Consider the following 22,659-nt stretch of genomic DNA (forward strand, 5'->3'; position numbering starts at 1 on the left):
TGTATACACTCTTGTAGTCATGACTTAGCCAAGATGCAGAGATTTAGGGTGAAATCCTGGCTCCATTGAAGTCAATGGCAAAATTCCTACTGACTTCAATGGGGCCAGGATTTAACTCATAGTTCCTTTAATCTTTCCTCATATGTCAATCCCTTAGACAATTAATTTTTTATTTTTTTATTTTTGCTCTTCTCTGAACTCTCTCCAGTTTGTCTATATCTTTCTGGAAATAAGATACACAGGACTGAATGATATATTCCACAGAAGACTTTCCCCAGTAGAAATCAATATGGTATTTATATATACACTACACAGGAAAAACTACAATAAAAGAACATTAAGGTTGAAAAGTCAAGCATTCAGATGTTAAGAAATGCCAGAATAAAGGTTCCCTGTGCAACTTTATTTCAGCCCCAATTGTTCATATGCATTATCAAACTGTCTTCAGTCACATATCATTTTTTCACAGGACCCCTGCCTCAGGATGGATAGTGTTCACTTAATGAGCAGCTATCTTCCCCCCACATTGTTCAACGTGTGGCCCTACTTCTTAGTTACTGCAAACTATTCAAACCCTGCTCTGAAGACAAATGAATTTCCTCCTGGGCTTTTCTATGGTGCTCATCGTTATAGTAAATGAGTGTTTCACCATTTATTTTAAGAACACCTCTGAGACACGGAGGTATTTATTTGCTCTGTTTTACAGATGGGGAACTGAGGCAAAGAGAGATTCAGGTCAAAAGTATCCACTAATTTTGGGTGTGATACCTAGGATCTGATTTTTCAGAGCGTTTAGCATCATATAGCACTTTATATGCACAAGCACAGCTCCCACTGGCTCCAACTGCAGCTTTGTGTAATCAGCACTTTTGCCAATCAGACCCCAAGATCTCAAGTCAGGCACCTAGAAAATGAGAAACACACAATTAGGGTTTGCCTACACAACCCTCAGCAGTGAGCCTCTAAGCCTGGGTCGAAAGATTTCCTAAAAATAGTCACCACGCTAGAAACAGGGCCTGCTCTACAGTGAAAAAAACTGCCGTCGTGGACAGCAAAAGGAAGAAGCTGCTGCCGAATTGCCGCTGCGGCCAGAGGAACTGCCGCCCCTTTCTAACTGCCGCCCCAAGCACCTGCTGGGAACGCTGGGGCCTGGAGCCGGCCCTGGCTACAAATAGCTGTGTGGATGTTGCAACTCAGGCTGGAGCTTGGGCTCTGAAGCCTAGAACATGAGCTGCAAGTTAAAAGCGCTGGCCACACAGCTCTTTTTAGCACGGTCGTGTGAGCCCCACAAGCCTGAGTCTGTCAGCCCAGACTCAGAGATTTGCTGCCATGGCCTGCTGCCGGCTGTGTAGACGTACCCTCATTGACTACTCTGAAAAATTCGGTTTAAGTGACTTGATTAGCATCACATAGGAACTAGAATCCAATGCACCAGGGCAGCATTCAACTGCCCTCTCTTTCTGTAATCCCCTGGCTCATTCACTATACATCTCCCAACGGGTGCAAAAAATTAAGCAATGGCCTGACAACAGACTCCTTCGGTACACAACCCTGATTCATCCTCAGAGCAGGTCTGTTCTATGCACTGAATGAGGCAGGTATCCTGTGGAAGAAACTGTATATGATCATGTAATTGAAGATTATATCATAATGCATACACACATGGCTCTGAATTAAGGTTGCACAGGCAACCTTAATTGTGGTATTTCCTAAGTTTTAAGTGTTTGACTTTGCAACTTTGATAAATGTTCTTTTAACTGATTTTTGTATATAATTTTCTATGTTTAAAAAAACCAACTGAAAAAACGAACTCCATCATATGACATCATATTGACACCCACATGGGTCACCAGCAGGGTTGAAACTTTAACATCCATAGCACAACTCTCTGCCGCTTGAGCTAATGGAGTAGCTGACAGCAGTTGTCATCCTCTGTGTGGACAAGCACTAATTAGAGGTGAGACACACACATTTTGCCAGTGGGTTTCACAGATATTTGTTGACAGCAGAGGAATGGTGAGACTCAGGAATGTTGGGTTGCATTCCCGGCTCTGGAGGGGAGTGAGCTCTAGTGGGCACAGGTTCTCCTACCTGTGCTCCACAATCTTGACCCTTTCTGTCGCATCCCTTCCAAACTGGCCATGTCCCAGCCCTGTCTTCCCCACTTCTAGCTCCTCATCTCAGTCCCATTCTCCCTCACTACCCAGCCTCAGTCTCCATTCCTCAGGTTCCTCGTCCCAAACCAAGTCGTCTTTGCCCAGTAAATCCTTGCCTCGCCCCCTGGATTTCTCAATCCCAGTCTTCTTGTCCAGCCATTCCCAGTTCCTATCCCCACCCTCTAGCTCTTGAACCCTAGTCTCTTTGCTTAGCCAGTCCCTCCTTCCCTCCCAGTTCCTCATCTGCTCTGTCGCTCATCCTCCAGTCTCTGGATACACTCCACATCCCCATGTTCCCTATCCCTTCTGACTCCCAGTCCCAATCTCCATCCCTAGACTCCTTGTCCAATCTCAGTCCCCGCCTTTCCCATCCAGGCTCCTTGTCAAAGACTTTGCCCAGACAATCACAGTTCTTCCCCCTCACCTCAACCACTCAACAGATCAGTTGTTGCTCCCTCTCCCAACTTCTTCCCACAGCCCCACTTGTTCCCAGTCCAGTCTCCCATGACAGGTTCCTTGTCTCAACTATTTGCCCCCAGAACCAATTCTTGCCCCTTTGCCTTCCATTCAGGCAGCTTCCTCCACCACACTGCCTGGGGTCAGAAAGGGGACATTAGGAAGACTAGAGAGCAGCTTCCCACCCTCAGTTCATGTGCCTGCCTGACCCTGGCTCAGCCATAGGTGCCCAGAGCTGCAACTGCAGGTAAAGTCCTGCTTATCCCTGGGCTGCACCATATCCATTGTGGATGGAATCTTTGGGGAATTAGCTCCAAAGCTGTAGCAAATCTCTGAATTTATGCAAACTGACTTTTCAAAGGCTTAGGGCTGGTCTACACTAGAAACTTACATCAGCATAACTACATCTCTCAGGAAGGTAAAATCCACACCTGGCATTGACATTTTTTTAGCCCAAGTGGTTAAAGTTTGGCAAAGTTATAAGCAACTGGAAACCGGGTCTTATCATAGGTAGGATTGGGCAACCTTAATAACAAGTGATTCTACAGGCCTATAATGAAAATTACATTATATATGTGTGTGCAAAAGTGTGAGACACACAACATATATAAGTTTTGTAATCTTGTCATTTAGTGGGGCTTTCGTCTTCTTATTTCCTTTTTCTTTGGGTGTATGTATGCCATCTGTGACTCACACAGTTAACTCTGTTAAGGTTTTTGTGCACTGTGATAGAACAATTTCAATTTTTAAAAATACTGTTCCACCATGCTATATCTTTTTAAATTGTCCCACGATAATGCGTGTAAGTCTAACAAAGTCATTGCATGAGTCACAGATGACATATATGCTTGTGAAAAAAGAGGAAGCAAGAATGCAAGAAAAAATCCACTGGTTAAATGGCAAGGTTGAAGAAGTTATTTGAGCTGAAAAGGCATCCGTCCAAAAAAAATTAAAAAATAAAAAAAATAAAAAGGAAATAGAGAAGCAATAAGAAATGGGCATAAGTTTTTGCACCCTTAGCTTCATGATTTCTGTGGGTGCAACTGAACCCGTGAACTCACAATAAAGCTGCCCTTGCTTATATGTCAAAAAAGGAGAAATAAAATGTCACAGGGGCCAGATAGAATCAGTACAGAGTTCTGAAGGAACTCAAGAATTAGGTGGCAGAGCAGCTCTCAAAAATATGGAAAACCTCATTAAAATCAGCTATTGTGTTAACCCATTTCCCATTACTACCCATCTGTGATGGGGTACATACACCCCATGCTGGGCTTGAAGGGGTTAAAGGACAATACTGGGTCCAGGTAGCCCCACCCCTCCACACCTGCATAGAATGCTCCAACTGGAGAAGAGACCAACTCAGCTCAGAAGGCAGAAGGCTGGGGAGGAAGACAGACCTACTGGGAGGACTCCTGGACAAGAGCACCAGAGGAGCCTGCTGAGAGGAAGAAGACTGCATGCTGAGCGCGGTTGGGTCTGAACGTTTAGTTATCTTTTTTTTTTACCTTATATTGGACTTTGAGCCGGGGGAGAGAAGCAGATGGTAGGAAGTGACCCAGGGAGGGTAACTGAGAGGGGACTCTAGGGTGCCAGACATTGTTGACCTTATTAGGGCCCTGGGTCAGAGCCCAGTAGAGCAGGAGGGCCCAGGCTCCCCTACCAACTGGCCCTGGTGAAGGAGGGACTTAAGTCTCATCCACACTTCATTCCCCATCTGGTAAGAAGAGAGACTGGACTGAAAGACTTTCCCACTGGGAGGTGGCACTAGGTGTGCTACTCACTAGGCCACCTACCCAACGAGGTGTATTACACAATCATTACTGAAGATGCTCAAGAAGAGCTAGTCCTAGCTGAGATGGAGGTATTCAGAGGAATACCTGGTTTGGATGACTCAATTCCTAACATGTGCACATGATGACAGCAAAATTCACAGGAGAATTTCTTATTGTCAACAGAAGAGAGGTCACAATTTTGTACAGCTGTTTCCTAGGGGACTGGGTCCTATGAATCGGTCACCCAAGGAGGTTTATGTATACTAGAAAGATAGGTTGAAGTTGGGGTTAAAATAGGTTAAAGTATGTAACCATGCCTTTTTCTGACAGTAGATGTCTTTTACTTCAATTAAGCAGGTTATGGCGTACCTATGCTCCCCATAGTTCCTCTCTGTGGTGCTTCTCTCTGTAATTTGTTTTCATATCTATGGGCAGGCTCTTTTTCGTCAATATTGAGTAGCACCTGTTGTGGAACAGATACACCATTATAACCTAAAGGGCCAAATTCTCCTCAGATATGTTCCATGGATAGCAATTCATTTCAGACAATCTGATCTCCCTCTCCATGTACAGAACTGCATGCAGAATTGAGTGATTTTTGTTATGAAAAATTATAATATAGCCCTAAGCTATTAATCTCAAGAACTTTTTCATACAAGTTGATTTCCCCCTACTGCTGGAATGCTACTTTCACCTTCAAATATACGAACTAGATTGCACCTTAAACTCTAATTAACATTTTTCATTCAGTGGAAGTTACAATGGCTTCTTAATCACTAGCACCAGTTACCTTAGTGCACACATTTGCTACATATCTTCACAGTTCTGTATCAGGTGAATTCAAAGCAAAATAAAATATGAAGGTTGCTGTTGCTACCTATGTTGAGAGCTGTTTCCTGTTTGTCCCCTGTCAGGATCCATATCTTGATTTCTGCTTTCATTAGTGTTGCTATAGTTTCTGGAACACCTGCTTGAAGGCGGTCCTCAATGGCTGTAGCTCCAAGAAGCAGCAAATCCTGAAATAAACATAAGAATTTGAGGGATTGTTTTCTTTAGGCCAAATATCAGCTTAGAACACACTCAAAAAGGGAATTAATGATGCATGCTGTACCTCATCACTAATATGTTTTGACAAGAGATGAAGAAGTTACTCACCTTGTGCAGAAACAATGGGTCTTCTAGATGTGTGTCCCTATGGGTGCTCCACTGTAGGTGTGCTTGTGTCCTTGAGCTGCTGATCGGAGAACTTCAATAGCAGTGTCCAGTAAGCCCACACATGCACTCTCTCTCCTTGTGCTGTGCCCGAGGCTAGTCAGTGCATACGGGCTAACCCCCCTAAGTTCCTTCTCTAGCACAGAGTCATTGATAAGAACTCCGAAGTAGAGGGAGAAGGGTGGGTTGTGGAGGGACACATATCTTGAAGAACCATTGTTACTGCACAAAGCTCATGCTCAAATAAATTGGTTAGTCTCTAAGGTGCCACAAGTACTCCTTTTCTTTTTGCACAAAGTGAGTAACTTCTTCTTCTTCGAGTAGTGTCCCTATGGGTGTTCCACTGTAGGTGACTCCCAAGCAGTATCCTTTCTGGAGGGCAAGTACTTCAGAGTCTGGTCCGTTACAGATGACAGTACTGTGGAGCCAAAGATGGTGGCTCTTTTTGTAGTAAACTCTTATGAGTGGGACAGGGAAGGGTAGGGAGGTAAAATGAATGGAGTACCCGGTTTCAATGATCTCTAGGACTGGGAGGAAAAAGATTGTGGGCTTGGTGGTTTGCATTTAGGGAATTTCCCTTTCTTTCTTTGTGTCTCATAATGGCATTGACGTTGATATTGAGATGTGTATGGTCTATGCTGGGATTGGGAACTAAATCTTCTCTTTTGTCCCAGCATGTAGACACCCAGCAATCAGAGAGTAGCCCTGGAATCCTTAAGGATGTGAAGGGAAGCATCAGTCTTCTCACCGAAGAACTTTGTGCCCTCAAAAGGAAGGTCCTTAATGGCAGACTGCACCTCTTTCAAGAAACCCGACAGATGGAGTCATGAGACCTGTTGCATCACCACAGCCATGGAGATGGATTTAGCTGCTGTGTCAGCTGTGTCGAGGGCAGATTGCAGCAATGTCTTTGCCACTAACTGGCCTTCCCGGATAACAGCCTTGAATGAGTCAAATGTGAATCTGGTATCTGCTCAGTAAAGTCACTTAAATTTGAGGAGTTTATATAAACATATTTTGCCGTGAGGGCCTGGTAGTTGGTGGTACAGAATTGGAGAGTGGCTAACTTGCTACCAAAAAGGTCAAGGCACTTCCAATCCCTCTTGCAGAGAGTAGCCCTCAACTGGTGTTGTCAGTCATAGAATCACAGAATCATAGAATATCAGGATTGGAAGGGACCTCAGGAGGTCACCTAGTCCAACCGGCTGCTCAAAGCAGGACCATTCCCCAATTAAATCATCCCAGCCAGGGCTTTGTCAAGCCTGACCTTAAAAACTTCGAAGGAAGGAGATTCCACCACCTCCCTAGGTAACGCATTCCAGTGTTTCACCACCCTCCTAGTGAAAAAGTTTTTCCTAATATCCAACCTAAACCTCCCCCACTGCAACTTGAGACCATTACTCCTCATTCTGTCATCTGCTACCACTGAGAACAGTCTAGAGCCATCCTCTTTGGAACCCCCTTTCAGGTAGTTGAAAGCAGCTATCAAATCCCCCCTCATTCTTCTCTTCCGCAGACTAAACAATCCCAGTTCCCTCAGCCTCTCCTCATAAGTCATGTGTTCTATGCTGACTGTTCCTGATCACTTTCCTCTCCTCTAAGCGCTTCAGAATTGATTCCTTGAGGACCTGCTCCATGATTTTTCCAGGGACTGAGGAGAAGCTGACTGGCCTGTAGTTCCCAGGATCCTCCTTCTTCCCTTTTTTAAAGATGGGCACTACATTAGCCTTTTTCCAGTATCCGGGACCTTCCTCGATCACCATGAGTTTTCAAAGATAATGGCCAATGGCTCTGCAATCACAGCCGCCAAATCCTTTAACACTCTCGGATGCAGCACATCCGGCCCCATTGACTTGTGCTCGTCCAGCTTTTCTAAATAGTCCTGAACCATTTCTTTCTCCACAGAGGGCTGGTCACCTCCTCCCCATGCTGTGCTGCCCAGTGCAGTAGTCTGGGAGCTGACGTTGTTCGTGAAGACAGAGGCAAAAAAGGCATTGAGTACATTAGCTTTTTCCACATCCTCTGTCACTAGGTTGCCTCCCTCATTCAGTAAGGGGCCCACACTTTCCTTGACTTTCTTCTTGTTGCTAACATAACATCATGGGAGTTGACAGCGTCCACCACGATGGAGTTGGGTGGCAGGTGGATTCTTTGGTGGGGACACAGAATTTTTTATCCACCCGCTTGCAAGTATGTGCTACTGACCATGGGGTTTGGTATATGATTCTTGCTGGGCAAATAACCTCATTAATAGGGAGGGCGATCTGTGAGGAGGAGGAAGACTGGAGGATGTCAAGGAGTTGAAGGTGGGTGTCTGCCACTCTCTTCCAGCTCCTGGAAGAGATGAAAGTCATCTGCAAAAGATAGTGGGGGAAGCATGACAGCTTCATCAGGAGAAGAGGAGGATATGGTCCTCAGCACCAGTTTTTCCTCAATACCAGCCTCCTGCTCCAATATGTCCTGTGGAGGGTGGTTCCAATGCTTTGGATGCTGCAGCTGATGGGGTGTGTCTTGAGGGTTCTCAGGCAAGGCTTGAAGCTTGAGAGGCATGCTGGCAATATGCCACCCAATGGTAATGGTTGTATAGAGCCCGACAGTGGCACCCATGGGTGGCTGTAACAAGATGGTGGTGGTGGGGCCATCTGTGGGTATATCTTTGGGCTCTGTTCGTACTGAGTACCATATGGGTCTTGGGAGAAGTACTGCAACACTACCTCCTGTGAGCTCACTGTCTGAACCCTTGCTAGAGAGTGGAGGGGCATAGCATGGCAGTGGGGATAATTCCCATGCGTGGTAAAGGCTCAGTGTAGAGGTCTCGATACTGAGAGTTGGGGACTCCAGCATGCAATTCCAGCATGCAATCCCCGTCAGTACTGGTAGCAGTTCCAGGAGTACAGGGATCTTGTTCAAGCCAGCTGCTCCGATGCCAGGTGAGCCATCACTGGTGGTGCCAACGTGGACTCGTGTACCAGGAGCGCCTTTTTAGTGGAGTGCTTACTCCTGTCTTTTGGTGCTGATGACTCGGTGCCCATACCCATCAGGTCCATGGGCCTGTCAGAGGTACTGTTTGCTGTCAGTCTCTATGAATCATGGGTGCCGGACTGAGATGGTCTCAGTGCTGACGGTGCCGAAGATACTAAGCGAGATGGAAATCGCTTATGGATATCTGAGGGCTCACTGTGGGGGCTTCCTGCTCTCTTCTTAGATGATTTATGAGAGGGGTCTGCAGCTTGTTTCTTCAACCCACAACCCTTAGATGTAGAGGGCTGTGGGGAAAACCCGCATCTGCCAGGTGACTCAGGCCTGAGAGCCACCTCCATGAAGATGATCTTTTGTCAGAGCTCTCTATCCTTACGAGATCATGGATGGCAAAGACCACGCTTCTGCTGGATGTGGCCTTCCCTGAGGCAGTGAATGCACTGGGAGTGCTTGTCTGCCATCGGAATTGCCTCTTTGTTAATAAGGTACTTCTTGAAGCCTGGGAAACAAGGCATACCCCATTGGTGGGGAAGGGTCCCCAGTGGGGGAGAAAAGAGAGGGGAAAAATAAAGTATTTTTTTATTATTATTTTCAAGGGTAAAATAAGAAAGGAGAAAAGAACTATAACTATAACTAGAAGACTAACTAGCTATAGATATATAAAATAAAGCAATGCTCTTATAATATTTCTGTCTCTAGCCATGGGTAGTTGAGAAGAAATTGAGGAGGGCTCGCCCATGCGCGCTGACTAGCCTCATGGTGAAGTACGAGGAGACACAGCACATGAGCAGGCCTAGCAGACACTGCTACTGAAGTTCTCCGATCAGCAGCACAGGGACACAAGCACACCGATAGTGGAGCACCTATAGGGTCACTACTCGAAGGAGAAATACAGTACAGTAATTTTTTTGTGTGGTTCTTCTATTTCCTCCGCATACAATCCACATTTCAGAGGTGTATAATGAAGCCAAATGTTTCTGATCAGAAAGATGGCAACATTTCAAAAGCAGTTAATTGAAGTTACACAACTTTAACGTTAGCCAGTGGATGAACATACATATTGGTGCATTCACTAATCACCATAGCAATATGCTTAAACGGTCACAATCTGTATTTCTTAAGCTCACAAAACAGAAATCATTTGGCGTCATATCATTTAAACTATTTTCCCTCCCATAAAATGTATACACAGCCTGCATACAATCACTCAAGGCTAAAATTATTGCAATTATTTACGGACATAATCACATCATATGTAACACAAATGGAATGAATATTGAACAATCCAAGTATCTGTACTGTATATACGTATGCATATTCCTGGAAAGAAAAAATGTCCCATACAACTAGTAGGTGCTACAGAGCTGTGCATATTTTTCTGACATTTTAGCGCCATTGCAGGAAAGGGTTTGGCCATGTTACAGAAAATATGGCAGACAACATGCTGCAGAAATAAAAGCAGCAAACTCTGCCAAATAAAGCAGCAGTCCTATCTGCCAGTTTTAACCCTGAAACCATTTTAGTAATTCGTTGGCCAAAGGAGAGGGGATTTTTTTATACATTTTGTAATCATTTAACTTAGTTATTTGTAACTTTACAGATATTGTACAGGAAATATTTCAGCGGCATAGACTGAAAAAAGTGTCTTTTGGATTGAGAATTAGAAAAATAAATATGAAAACTGGAGTGGATACAACAGTAGAAAAGTGAGAAAGAGCAAGAGCATGCATACGTTTGTGTAATATATATATATATATATATTCCAGCAGATGTATTTATTAATTCAACATGTGATACATTTAGCAAAATAATCCTGCTTGGAACTATTCACATGAATAAGGTAAGCAGGATTTAGCCTTCAGCAGCATAAACGCCTGCAGTTGTTACCTTTTCAATGATCTCATAGCACTCCTCCATCTTTTGAGTTCTGTCTTTCAAAATTGTGCTAGCTTCATTATAAACATTTAACCACTCTCGATAAGAATTTTCTGACAGGTCCGCATATGCAATGCACAGAGTCCTCAAACCTACAAAACAGAATATAGATGTTGCACACATTAACCTACTGATAGGGAGGTTATTAAAATCCTTCTATTGAATGAACCAGCTGATGCTAAACACCTGGCCCCCTAACTGGAGTCAATGAAAGTTTTGCACACATAAGTAATGCAACACAGAGCTCTAGAAAGGCAAGACAATCTCCCAGTACAGTTTGGAAACATTTGGGCTTTTCCACCAACTTCACCCAAATGGGGCAGATTGTGAATTTACTAACACTGGCGTAAATCTAACCAATTTCATTGACTACGCTGGATTTACACCAGTGTAACCAAGATGAGTAGCTGGCCTAACATGCACAAATCTCTCCCCAATTTTCAGTAATCTAGTAATACTGGAGCAACAACAGTGTCATCTTTCATCTAATTTTCCATTTGAGGCTGAAAGTGATTTGTTTTAAATGTTAATTCCTGTAAGTTACACAACCCCAATGAGGTTGGTAAGTATTATCATTATTATATTTCAACAGCAGGTATTTCATATATGTAATACTACTCATCCCAAATTATTGCTCATCCCAATACTTCCTTTCAGAGAAGAGAATGTATTCTCCCCCTCCATGCATACATATTACTCACAGTTATGTGAACGGAAGTTACACCTGCACAATAAATAGAGAATAGGCCCCATAGAGTATGAAAGAGATCATTTTATTAGACGGCTGATCAAATTTAACATATATGAGACCATGTCTACACTACAAAATAAGTTAACCTAATTTACACTGGCATACAGCCATTGCAGTTATTAAATTGCTTGTGTGTGTGTGCACACGTGGCACCTTGTGTCAGCAGTGCATGTTCTTACCAGGAGCACTTGTGTCGATTGTACTGTTAGTGTAGGGCATTGTGGCATGGCTCCTAAAAGCCAGCAACAGTAGATGTAAGCATCAACCTAATTATAGAAACTGTGACTCTATGTTGCTCAGGGAGGTGGTGTTACGGAATTGGCATAGAGAGGCACTTACATCAGCGGTAACCAAATTTAAATGCACAGTCATCCACAGCCAGGTCGACACAAGGCATCTTACATCAACCTAACTGTATAGTGGAGACCAGGCCTAAGTAAAGATTTTTATTTTGGCATGGGTCAGTCAGAAAAAGGAGGAAGCATGCCATATAAAATGGAAAGGCTTTATTATTTGGGGTTAAGGGAAGTCAGAGAACAAACTGGAAAAAAATATTTAAAGTCTGCACAAATAACAGCTTCAGACTTAGGAAAAAATAACCATCAATTCATGTTTTTACAGTTGTCATAAATATAAAGGGAAGAGTAAACCCCTTTGAAATCCCTCCCGGCCAGAGAAAAAAATCCTCTCACCTGTAAAGGGTTAAGAAGCTAAAGGTAACCTCACTGGCACCTGACCAAAATGACCAATGAGGAGACAAGATACTTTCAAAAGCTGGGAGGAGGGAGAGAAACAAAGGGTCTGTGTGTCTGTCTATATTCTGTCTCTGCCGGGGATAGACCAGGAATGGAGTCTTAGAACTTTTAAGTAATCTAGCTAGGTATGCATTAGATTATGATTTCTTTAAATGGCTGTGAAAGGAATTGTGCTGAATAGAATAATTATTTCTGTCTGTGTATCTTTTTATAACTTAAGGTTTTGCCTAGAGGGGTTCTCTATGTTTTGAATCTAATTACCCTGTAAGGTATCTACCATCCTGATGTTACAGGGGGGACTTCTTTACTTCTATTTACTTCTATCTCTATTAAAAGTCTTCTTGTAAGAAAACTGAATGCTTTTTCATTGTTCTCAGATCCAAGGGTTTGGGTCTGTGGTCACCTATGCAAATTGGTGAGGATTTTTATCCAACATTCCCCAGGAAAGGGGGGCGTGCAAGTGTTGGGAGGATTGTTCATTGTTCTTAAGATCCAAGGGTCTGGGTCTGTAGTCACCTAGGCAAATTGGTGAGGCTTTTTACCAAACCTTGTCCAGGAAGTGGGGTGCAAGGTTTTGGGAAGTATTTTGGGGGGAAAGACGCATCCAAACAGCTCTTCCCCAGTAACCAGTATTAGTTTGGTGGTGGTAGCGGCCAGTCCAAGGACAACGGGTGGAATACTTTGTGCTGGTAAAGATAAGCTTAGGAGGTTTTTCATGCAGGTCCCCACATCTGTACCCTAGAGTTCAGAGTGGGGGAGGAACCTTGACAACAGTAATGAAGTAAAAGCTACTGTGACAGGGTCGGGCCAGATGGCTACAGAAGAGTGATAGAAGGCAGATATATTAGCCCCAGGTTAAGTAGGTCCCTTTATCCTGGGTAAGATAACAGGGAAGGTTCCAGAACAATCAGGAACTTTCTGGAAACAATTAAGGCAGACAGGCTGATTAGAACATCTGCAGCCAATCAAGAAGCTGCTAGAATCAATTAAGGCAGGCTAATCAGGGCACCTGAATTTAAAAAGGAGCTCACTTCAGTTTGTGGCATGCATGTGAGGAGCTGGGAGCAAGAGGCACTAGGAGCTGAGAGTGAGAAGGCATACTGCTAGAGAACTGAGGAATACAAGCATTATCAGAACCAGGAGGAAGGTCCTATGGTGAGGATAAAGAAGGTGTTGGGAGGAGGCCATGGGGAAGTAGCCCAGGGAATTGTAGCTGTCGCACAGTTGTTCCAGGAGGCACTCTAGATAGCTGCATTCCACAGGGCCCTGGGCTGGAACCCGGAATAAAGGGCGGGCCCAGGTTCCCCCCAAACCTCCCAACTCCTGGTCAGACACTGGAGGAGTTGACCTGGACTATGGGTTCACGAAAACGGCCAAACTGAGTGCGGCCGTGAATCTCCGACGTGAGCAAATCCACCAATAAGCGCAAGACCCACCAAAGTAGAGGAGGAACTTTGTCACAGTATAAAAAAGGAACAAAGCCCATATCCCTGTTAGCATTTCCTTGTGAATGAATGTGTCATGAATTTGTCACCAGTAATATAAAAAGTTGGCATGTTTGATTTTAGATTGTAAGCTCCTAGGGGTAGCACCAGTGAGCCAGATTCAAACATGAATCTATATGAGTTGAAGTTGTAATGCACATCTTTTTCCCAGCTCTCTCAGCTTGTATGTTACACTAGTTTAGACACTTATGGCCTAATTCTCATCTCTTCTGATTTTACACTGCTGTAATTCCATTGATTTCCATTGTGTAGTTACTCCTGATTTACACATGTAAAAGTGAGATCAGAATCAAGTCACTACTCACCTTTATTCTTATGCAGGACTCAGAACTGCTCCCACTGAAATCAGTTTCACTATGGTTTCAACAGAAGCAGGATCAACTTGTAAACTCCTTTTTTAGACTTAAACTCACTAACCCATGTGTATCTTACATATACGACACATCGCCTATGAATTTGCTCTGTGTCTTCATTTTTGTCTTGCTCAGCACTGAACAATTTGATGGCATTTAAAAATTAATACATAAAATATGACTAATAATTCAAAAATTCGATTCATACTTGCGCGTTGTTTCACTTACCTTCTGTGGCAAAGTATTCAAGATGCAATAGTGTTTGCTCCATATACTGGGAATCTTTTGAAAGTCTCTCAAAAATAACATTATCCTATCAAAACCAAATTAGATATAAAGAGTAAATTCACATGTAAACTTTTCATTCATGTACGTACAATGCACAAGTGTTCAACCCCTCTAGATCTAACTGATGTGAGGTGTCTAAAGTGGACATGATAGTATCTGCAAATGAAAATACATACAATAATGAATTTTGGTTTACCTATGAAACGGATCTAGCTCCGCTTAGAAAACCAAAGCTGGAATGCTACAGTTTTAACCACCATATATGAACTCCAAGCAGAAGTGAAAAGGGGTGGGATACTATAATTGCTTTGCAAATACAAAAACACACACATTGTTTCTTTAGATTTTTCTTCCCTTACCCCAAACTTGTTACACAGTTATTTAAATTTAGAATACAGTATAGCAAAGATGGAATGCTCCATTTTGAATTAGTGAAGTGAGACTGAGTTTTCCAAGAACAGAAGAGTCCTGAACAATAAAAAACACAGTTCCAGCACAGACCCATACTTAAGAGCTTATCTTGCAATTCTTACTCAGGCAAAATTCCCATGTATGTCAACGACAGTTTTGCCGAATTGAGAAGTCAGAACAAGCTTATGCTCAAATAAATTTGTTAGTCTCTAAGGTGCACAAGTACTACTGTTCTTTTTGCAGATACAGACTAACACGGCTGCTACTCTGAAACAAACATAGGTTGGATTCCATTGCTGGAAATTGCCTTAGAAGCACCATCCATTACTGCCTGTGGTTATTTCTGGGACTGATAAAGGTCTGGAGTGAAGGGGAAATGAAGGAAGAAAGGTTGCCTGAGAAATCAGGAAAAGAAAAAAGGTGTAAAAGACATAAAAGAAAAGGAACTTCATTTTTAATATCTAGATGAACTTCAAATACAGTTGAACGTAAATAAATAATTTATAATATCACCTTCATTATTTTATGAGACCAAGACAGGAATATATTCAGGGTTCTGCCCAATAAATGCAAACTCACTTTCAAAAGTTATGGCACTATTTTTCTTAAAATAAAACAAGTTGATTTTTGGTGTCATTCTTGCCTCCCCTGATCTTCTGGTTGTTGCGGCCCCTTTGCTGCTGCTAGAGGGCATTCGCCTGTTCCCACTGAAGTCAGTGCAAGACTTCTACTAACATTTATGGAACAAGATCAGACCCACAATACCTCTTCTTTTTCTTCTTCCCAATGCTAGTTCTGTGATGTGTAACAGCTGTAACACTCAGCAACACAAAACTGACAGCAAGAGAAAGAAAGAGTTCAGCAGTGTGAAAACAAAAGTAGTAAGAACAGTACTGGGACTGGAAACGCAGATGTCAGACATGGTCAGTTCTGTTGGGTCCAGATTTGTGTGTGACTTTCAAAAGTTTTAAGCAATGTATAATTACAGTGGGCTTGATTCACCTCTGTTATTCCACTTCCATGTTGGCATAACTCCACTGAAATCAGTGGAACTACACTGGAGTATAGTAGAGATGCATCCAGCCCTGTATTTCAAATGATTTTTTTAAAGTGTGTTTAAAACACACACACACAGAGTAGTAAATTAGAGCCTTAAGGTAAAACATCACAGAAGAAGCACTGTTAAAACAAACAGAGATTTAATTCCACCTGATAAAACTGAGCCACCCTCCATCACTTTCCACTGAATTTAAAGCCACACCCTGCTGTGGTTGTTGATGCCTCTGATTTTTTACAGTCATTGCATTTTGATACATTATCCCTCCTGTTGGTGAAAGTAGGAGCACAGCATATTATGAGCAGGGACAAATAGCAGCAGTAGCAGATGCAGAGATGGGAGAAAGCAGAAGATCACAAGACAGACGGGGCTAAATGCTTGAGAACAGACTCCAGTTTTGAAGATTCAGACCACAGTGTTTAGATGTCTAACTTCCTAACTGTACCTGTATATCAGGGGAGACATCCTGCCTGCACTGAAGTCAATGGGAAGACTCCCATCGACTTTAACGTAGGCAGGATTTCAGTTCAGGCACTGAGAGGCCTAAATACTATGGGTTCCTGCAAACAAAATCAGAGAACAGGTTAAGGCTCCTTTAAACATTCGGCCCCTAATATGTGCAGCTAACAGATACTCATTAGAATGGACAACATTTCAACATTTTACAATGTGATTGCTGCAGCAGCTCACGGTATTTCTACCATTCTCTGTTAGTAGTAGCAGATTACTTACAGCCCCTTTACAGTACAGACGAAGTCGTCCCGTTGGAGTCCGAACTATTACAGACATTCTCTTTCTGTTACTATGAGAAAACAAACAAACAGTCATTTTTAATTGTTTTCTAATCAGATCTATGGTTCTAGGAGTAAAAGCACAGTCTGATCCCACAAGTTCTCTTCCATACGCTTGGCACATTTTAAACCAGGTCATATAAAACCACTAGTAAATGTACAATACATAACTATCTTACACATGCATTTTCCATCTTCCAATCCTATGCTTCTTTAATCAATATGAACATAAATGGCCTGATTTATAGTAGTTTATGGCATACAGATGCACACCCACATTTGCATTCCTAATGTACATAGGCAATTACTGGGACTCCCTAAACTAATCTGATAGTCCTGAAATTGGTAATCTGCATGCACAGATACTGGCTCGTGCAGTTAATGTAATTACACACACAAATTAGGCATGAATTGCATGCAAGAGTTTCTATGCCTAAAACTTTTGAAAATCGTTCCCCAAATAATTTACCATAACTTTTCAAAAACAAAAGATAAACTTACTGAATGATCCAGTTCAAAAATACAATGGATTATCATATAGAAACATGTATTTTGTTGAACTTGATATCTTGCTCCCAGTGCTGACCCACTTCAAGATTGCAGGGGCAGAGTGCTCATCCTCTGAGAGGGAATGCTTTGCACTGCCTAACTACCACTCCTCTGGATCTTTCTTAATGAACAAAACTAATGGGCTCCCATCAGGGTCCCACCTAATACAGAAGATTGGTGGCTAAGAAGTGTGTCCTGGAAGTTCAAGGAGGGAGAAGATTTTGTGGAGTGTTGTGTCCAGTTCTGAGTTCCACATTTCAGGAAAGATGTGGACAAATTGGAGAGAGTCCAGACATGAGTTGGTCAAGTTCAGGATCCTGACACAGGGAAGAAAGGTAAGCAGCTGAATACGGACCCTGGACTTCAGAAAAGCAGACTTCAACTCCCTCAGGGAACTGATGGGTAGGATCCCCTGGGGGAATAACATGAGGGGGAAAGGAGTCCAGGAGAGCTGGCTGTATTTCAAAGAATCCCTATTGAGGTTACAGGGACAAACCATCCCGATGTGTCGATGTCATAAATATAAAGGGAGGTGTAAACCCCTTTAAAATCCCTCCTGGCCAGAGAAAAAAATCCTCTCACCTGTAAAGGGTTAAGAAGCTAAAGGTAACCTCACTGGCACCTGACCAAAATGACCAATGAGGAGACAAGATACTTTCAAAAGCTGGGAGGAGGGAGAGAAACAAAGGGTCTGGTCTGTCTGTCTATATGCTGCTTTGCCGGGGATAGACCAGGAATGGAGTCTTAGAACTTTTAGTAAGTAATCTAGCTAGGTATGCATTAGATTATGATTTCTTTAAATGGCTGAGAAAAGAATTGTGCTGAATAGAATAACTATTTCTGTCTGTGTATCTTTTTATAACTTAAGGTTTTGCCTAGAGGGGTTCTCTACGTCTTGAATCTAATTACCCTGTAAGGTATCTACCATCCTGATGTTACAGGGGGGACTTCTTTACTTCTATTTACTTCTATCTCTATTAAAAGTCTTCTTGTAAGAAAAATGAATTCTTTTTCATTGTTCTCAGATCCAAGAGTTTGGGTCTGTGGTCACCTATGCAAATTGGTGAGGATTTTTATCCAACATTCCCCAGGAAAGGGGGGCGTGCAAGTGTTGGGAGGATTGTTCATTGTTCTTAAGATCCAAGGGTCTGGGTCTGTAGTCACCTAGGCAAATTGGTGAGGCTTTTTACCAAACCTTGTCCAGGAAGTGGGGTGCAAGGTTTTGGGAAGTATTTTTGGGGGAAAGACGCGTCCAAACAGCTCTTCCCCAGTAACCTGTATTAGTTTGGTGGTGGTACCGGCCAATCCAAGGACAAAGGGTGGAATATTTTGTACCTTGGGGAAGTTTTGACCTAACCTGGTAAAGATAAGCTTAGGAGGTTTTTCATGCAGGTCCCCACATCTGTACCCTAGAGTTCAGAGTGGGGAAGGAACCTTGACAGTCGAAAAAATAGTAAATATGGCAGGCAACCAGCTTGGCTTAACAGTGAAATCCTTGCAGATCTTAAACATAAAAAAGAAGCTTACAAGAAGTGGAAGATTGGACAAACGACCAGGGAAGAGTACAAAAATGTTGCTCAGGAATGTAGGAATGAAATCAGGAGGGCCAAATCGCACCTGGAGCTGCAGCTAGCAAGAGATGTTAAGAGTAACAAGAACGGTTTCTTCAGGTATGTTAGCAACAAGAAGAAAGCCAAGGAAAGTGTGGGCCCCTTACTGAATGAAGGAGGCAACCTAGTGACAGAGGATGTGGAAAAAGCTGATGTACTCAATGCTTTTTTTGCATCTGTCTTCACGAACAACGTCAGCTCCCAGACTGCTATGCTGGGCAGCACAGCATGGGGAGGAGGTGGCCAGCCCTCTGTGGAGAAAGAAGTGGTTAGGAACTATTTAGAAAAGCTGGACGTGCACAAATCCATGGGGCCGAATGCGTTGCATCCGAGAGTGCTAAAGGAGTTGGTGGCTGTGATTGCAGAGCCATTGGCCATTATCTTTGAAAACTCATGGTGATTGGGGGAAGCCCCGGACGACTGGAAAAAGGCTAATGTAGTGCCCATCTTTAAAAAAGGGAAGACGGAGGATCCTGGGAACTACAGGCCAGTCAGCCTCACCTCAGTCCCTGGAAAAATCATGGAGCAGGTCCTCAAGGAATCAATCCTGAAGCACCTACACGAGAGGAAAGTGATCAGAAACAGTCAGCATGGATTCACCAAGGGAAGGTCATGCCTGACTAATCTAATCGCCTTCTATGATGAGATTACTGGTTCTGTGGATGAAGGGAAAGTAGTGGATGTATTGTTTCTTGACTTTAGCAAAGCTTTTGACACGGTCTCCTACAGTATTCTTGTCAGCAAGTTAAAGAGTATGGGCTGGATGAATGCACTATAAGGTGTGTAGAAAGTTGGCTAGATTGTTGGGCTCAACGGGGAGTGATCAATGGCTCCATGTCTAGATGGCAGCCGGTATCAAGTGGAGTGCCCCAAGGGTCGGTCCTCGGGCCGGTTTTGTTCAATATCTTCATAAATGATCTGGAGGATGGTGTGGATTGCACTCTCAGCAAATTTGCGGATGATACTAAACTAGGAGGAGTGGTAGATACGCTGGAGGGTAGGGATAGGATACAGAGGGACCTAGACAAATTGGAGGATTGGGCCAAAAGAAATCTGATGAGGTTCAATAAGGATAAGTGCAGGGTCCTGCACTTAGGACGGAAGAATCCAATGCATCGCTACAGACTAGGGACCGAATGGCTAGGCAGCAGTTCTGCAGAAAAGGACCTAGGGGTGACAGTGGACGAGAAGCTGGATATGAGTCAGCAGTGTGCCCTTGTTGCCAAGAAGGCCAATGGCATTTTGGGCTGTATAAGTAGGGGCATTGCTAGCAGATTGAGGGAAGTGATCATTGCCCTCTATTCGACATTGGTGAGGCCTCATCTGGAGTACTGTGTCCAGTTTTGGGCCCCACACTACAAGAAGGATGTGGATAAATTGGAGAGAGTCCAGCAAAGGGCAACAAAAATGATTAGGGGTCTGGAACACATGACTTATGAAGAGAGGCTGAGGGAACAGGGATTGTTTAGTCTGCGGAAGAGAAGAATGAGGGGGGATTTGATAGCTGCTTTCAACTACCTGAGAGGTAGTTCCAGAGAGGATGGTTCTAGAGTATTCTCAGTGGTGGAAGATGACAGAACAAGGAGTAATGGTCTCAAGTTGCAGTGGGGGAGATTTAGGTTGGATATTAGGAAAAACTTTTTCACTAGGAGGGTGGTGAAACACTGGAATGCGTTGCCTAGGGAGGTGGTGGAATCTCCTTCCTTAGAAGATTTTAAGGTCAGGCTTGACAAAGCCCTGGCTGGGATGATTTAATTGGGAATGGGTCCTGCTTTTGAGTAGATGACCTCCTGAGGTCCCTTCCAACCCTGATATTCTATGATTCTATGATTAAAGGTCTAGAAGACATGACCTATGAGGGGAGATTGAAAAAATTGGTTTTGTTTAGTCTGGAAAAGAGAAGACTGAGAGGAGCATGATAACAGTTTTCAAGTACATAAAAGGTTGTTACAAGGAGGAGGGAGAAAAATCGTTTTTCTTAAGTCTGAGGATAGGACAAGAAGCAATGGGCTTAAATTGCAGCAAGGGAGGTTTAGGCTGGACATTAGGAAAACTTCCTAACTTTCAGAGTGGTTAAGCACCTGAGTAAAGTGTCCAAGGAAGTTGTGGAATCTCCATCCTTGGAGTTTTTTAAGAGCACGTTGGACAAAAACCTGTCAGGGATGGTCCAGATAATACTTAGTCCTGCCATGGGTGCAGGGGACTGGACTAGATGACCTCTCGAGGTCCCTTCCAGTCCTATGATTCTATGTGTCTCTGTGTGTGTAACAAGGCTGGAGGTAATATCACTGTTGTATATGGCAAGGCAACACCTTTAACTCTGGACAGCAAAAGACACTAGAAAAATATCAACAGTTTGGAGGGAATTCAGAGAAGAGCAACAAAAATGATTATAAAGATTTACTTGCAAGAAAAGAATAAAAGCATATGAGGAAAGAGTTAAATTACCATGGATATGCTAACACTCTATCTACCTTATGTATTTTTGACCCCAAGAAGGAATAAGAATTGGTAGAATTGTTTAAGCAGGTATAACTAGGAGTAATGGGATAAAAATGAAAAACAATTAGGCTGAATGTTAGGAAATCTGGGTTTGGGGTATATTAGATGGCAGAACAGTCTCCCATAGGAAGTGGTGGTAATCACTTGAATCATTTCTAACTGGACATTCACGAATATACTGTAGGGAACAATCCTGCACTGGCAGGGGTATCAATTAGATGACTTAATGGGTGTTTTTCACTTCTAAGTTTTATGTATGTTATTAAGGGACCTAGGCACTGTTCCCACAGATGAAGCAAGAAGGCTGATTTCATAAACCCTGGCAAAATGCCAATAAAAAGAATACTATCAGCACACTGTAAACTATGCAAACAAACCTCCTGCTTTAGGAGAAATTATGCAACAAATTAATGCAGGGTTCTTCAAAATATATAAAGGAGTGAACAATGGGGACTTTCATGTTCCTCTTAAAAACACTAATTTTGCCTTACTAGTAAATTGCATTTTGTGAGTTTCCCCCCAATTTCCAAAAAAAATGGATTGGTTCATCTGACACTCTACAAAGCTAGGCAGAATCTCCCACCACATGGAGTTTTGTGCCTCTTCCCAGTAGCAATCTGTGCACTAAAGATTCAGACAAACTTTCCTAGCAAATAATTACCTTTACACTTATATCCAAAATAAAACAAACTACGTAAAAAGAACACTAGGATTTCAAAGTAGAGCATACACAAGTCAGGAAATGTCAAAGTTAAGATTGGTCACACAACCTTAACTCTCCCCTGCAACTTTAACTCTGCCCCTTGTGCACACACATTCAGCACCAGGTTTGAGTCTCCACTTCTCTACAAGACTTTTACATCAGTCTAAACCCAATGAAATCAAACAAGTTAGACTGGCATAAAACAGAGTGGAGAATTGGGTCCCGTGAATGAAGCAGGGGTATGTAATGAATAGGGTCCTACCAAATTCACAGTCCATTTTGGTCAACTTCACAGTCATAGGATTTAAAAAATCATAAATTTCATGATTTCAGCTATTTAAATCTGAAATTTCATGGTGGTGTAATTGTAGGGGTCCTGACCCAAAAACGAGTGCGGGGGAGGGGGGGGGGTCGCAAGGTTGTTGCAGGGTGAGTTGCGGCACTGCTGCCCTTACTTCTGCACTGCTGCTGGCGGCGGTGCTGCCTTCAGAGCTGGGCAGTTAGAGAGCAGTGGCTGCTGGCCAGGAGCCCAGCCCTGAAGGCAGAGTTGCTGCCAGCAGCAGCGCAGAAATAAGGATGGCCTGGTATGGTATTGCCACCCTTCCTTCTGCGCTGCTGCCTGCAGATCTGGGCCCTCAGTCAGCAGCTGCCACTCTCCGGCTGCCCAGCTCTGAAGGTAGCAGCACAGAGGTAAGGGTAGCAATACCGTGACCCCGCTAAAATAACCGTGTGACCCCCTTGCAACTCCCTTTTGGGTCAGGACCCACAATTTGAGAAACGATGGTCTCCCCCGTGAAATCGGTATAGTATAGATTAAAAGCACACAAAAGACCAGATTTCTCGGGGGGAGACCAGATTTCACGGTCCTTGACAT

General features: G+C 43.2%; 1 protein-coding gene across 7 annotated transcripts in view; it reads right to left on the reverse strand.

The window, feature by feature from the left end:
* The window catches only part of ATP8A2 (ATPase phospholipid transporting 8A2), a 692,754-nt gene that overhangs the window by 469,553 nt on the left and 200,542 nt on the right, over positions 1-22,659 (reverse strand). For all 7 annotated transcript variants that reach the window (XM_073340296.1, XM_073340286.1, XM_073340306.1 and 4 more), the window contains 4 exons: positions 16,363-16,432; positions 14,103-14,187; positions 10,463-10,602; positions 5,262-5,400 (listed from right to left, as the gene is read on the reverse strand). In XM_073340296.1, coding sequence (XP_073196397.1) covers positions 5,262-5,400; positions 10,463-10,602; positions 14,103-14,187; positions 16,363-16,432 — 434 coding nt within the window. The remainder of the gene's footprint in view (positions 1-5,261; positions 5,401-10,462; positions 10,603-14,102; positions 14,188-16,362; positions 16,433-22,659) is intronic.

This window comes from Lepidochelys kempii, chromosome 1 (genome assembly GCF_965140265.1).
Source record: "Lepidochelys kempii isolate rLepKem1 chromosome 1, rLepKem1.hap2, whole genome shotgun sequence".
NCBI classification, from domain to species: Eukaryota; Metazoa; Chordata; order Testudines; family Cheloniidae; genus Lepidochelys; species Lepidochelys kempii.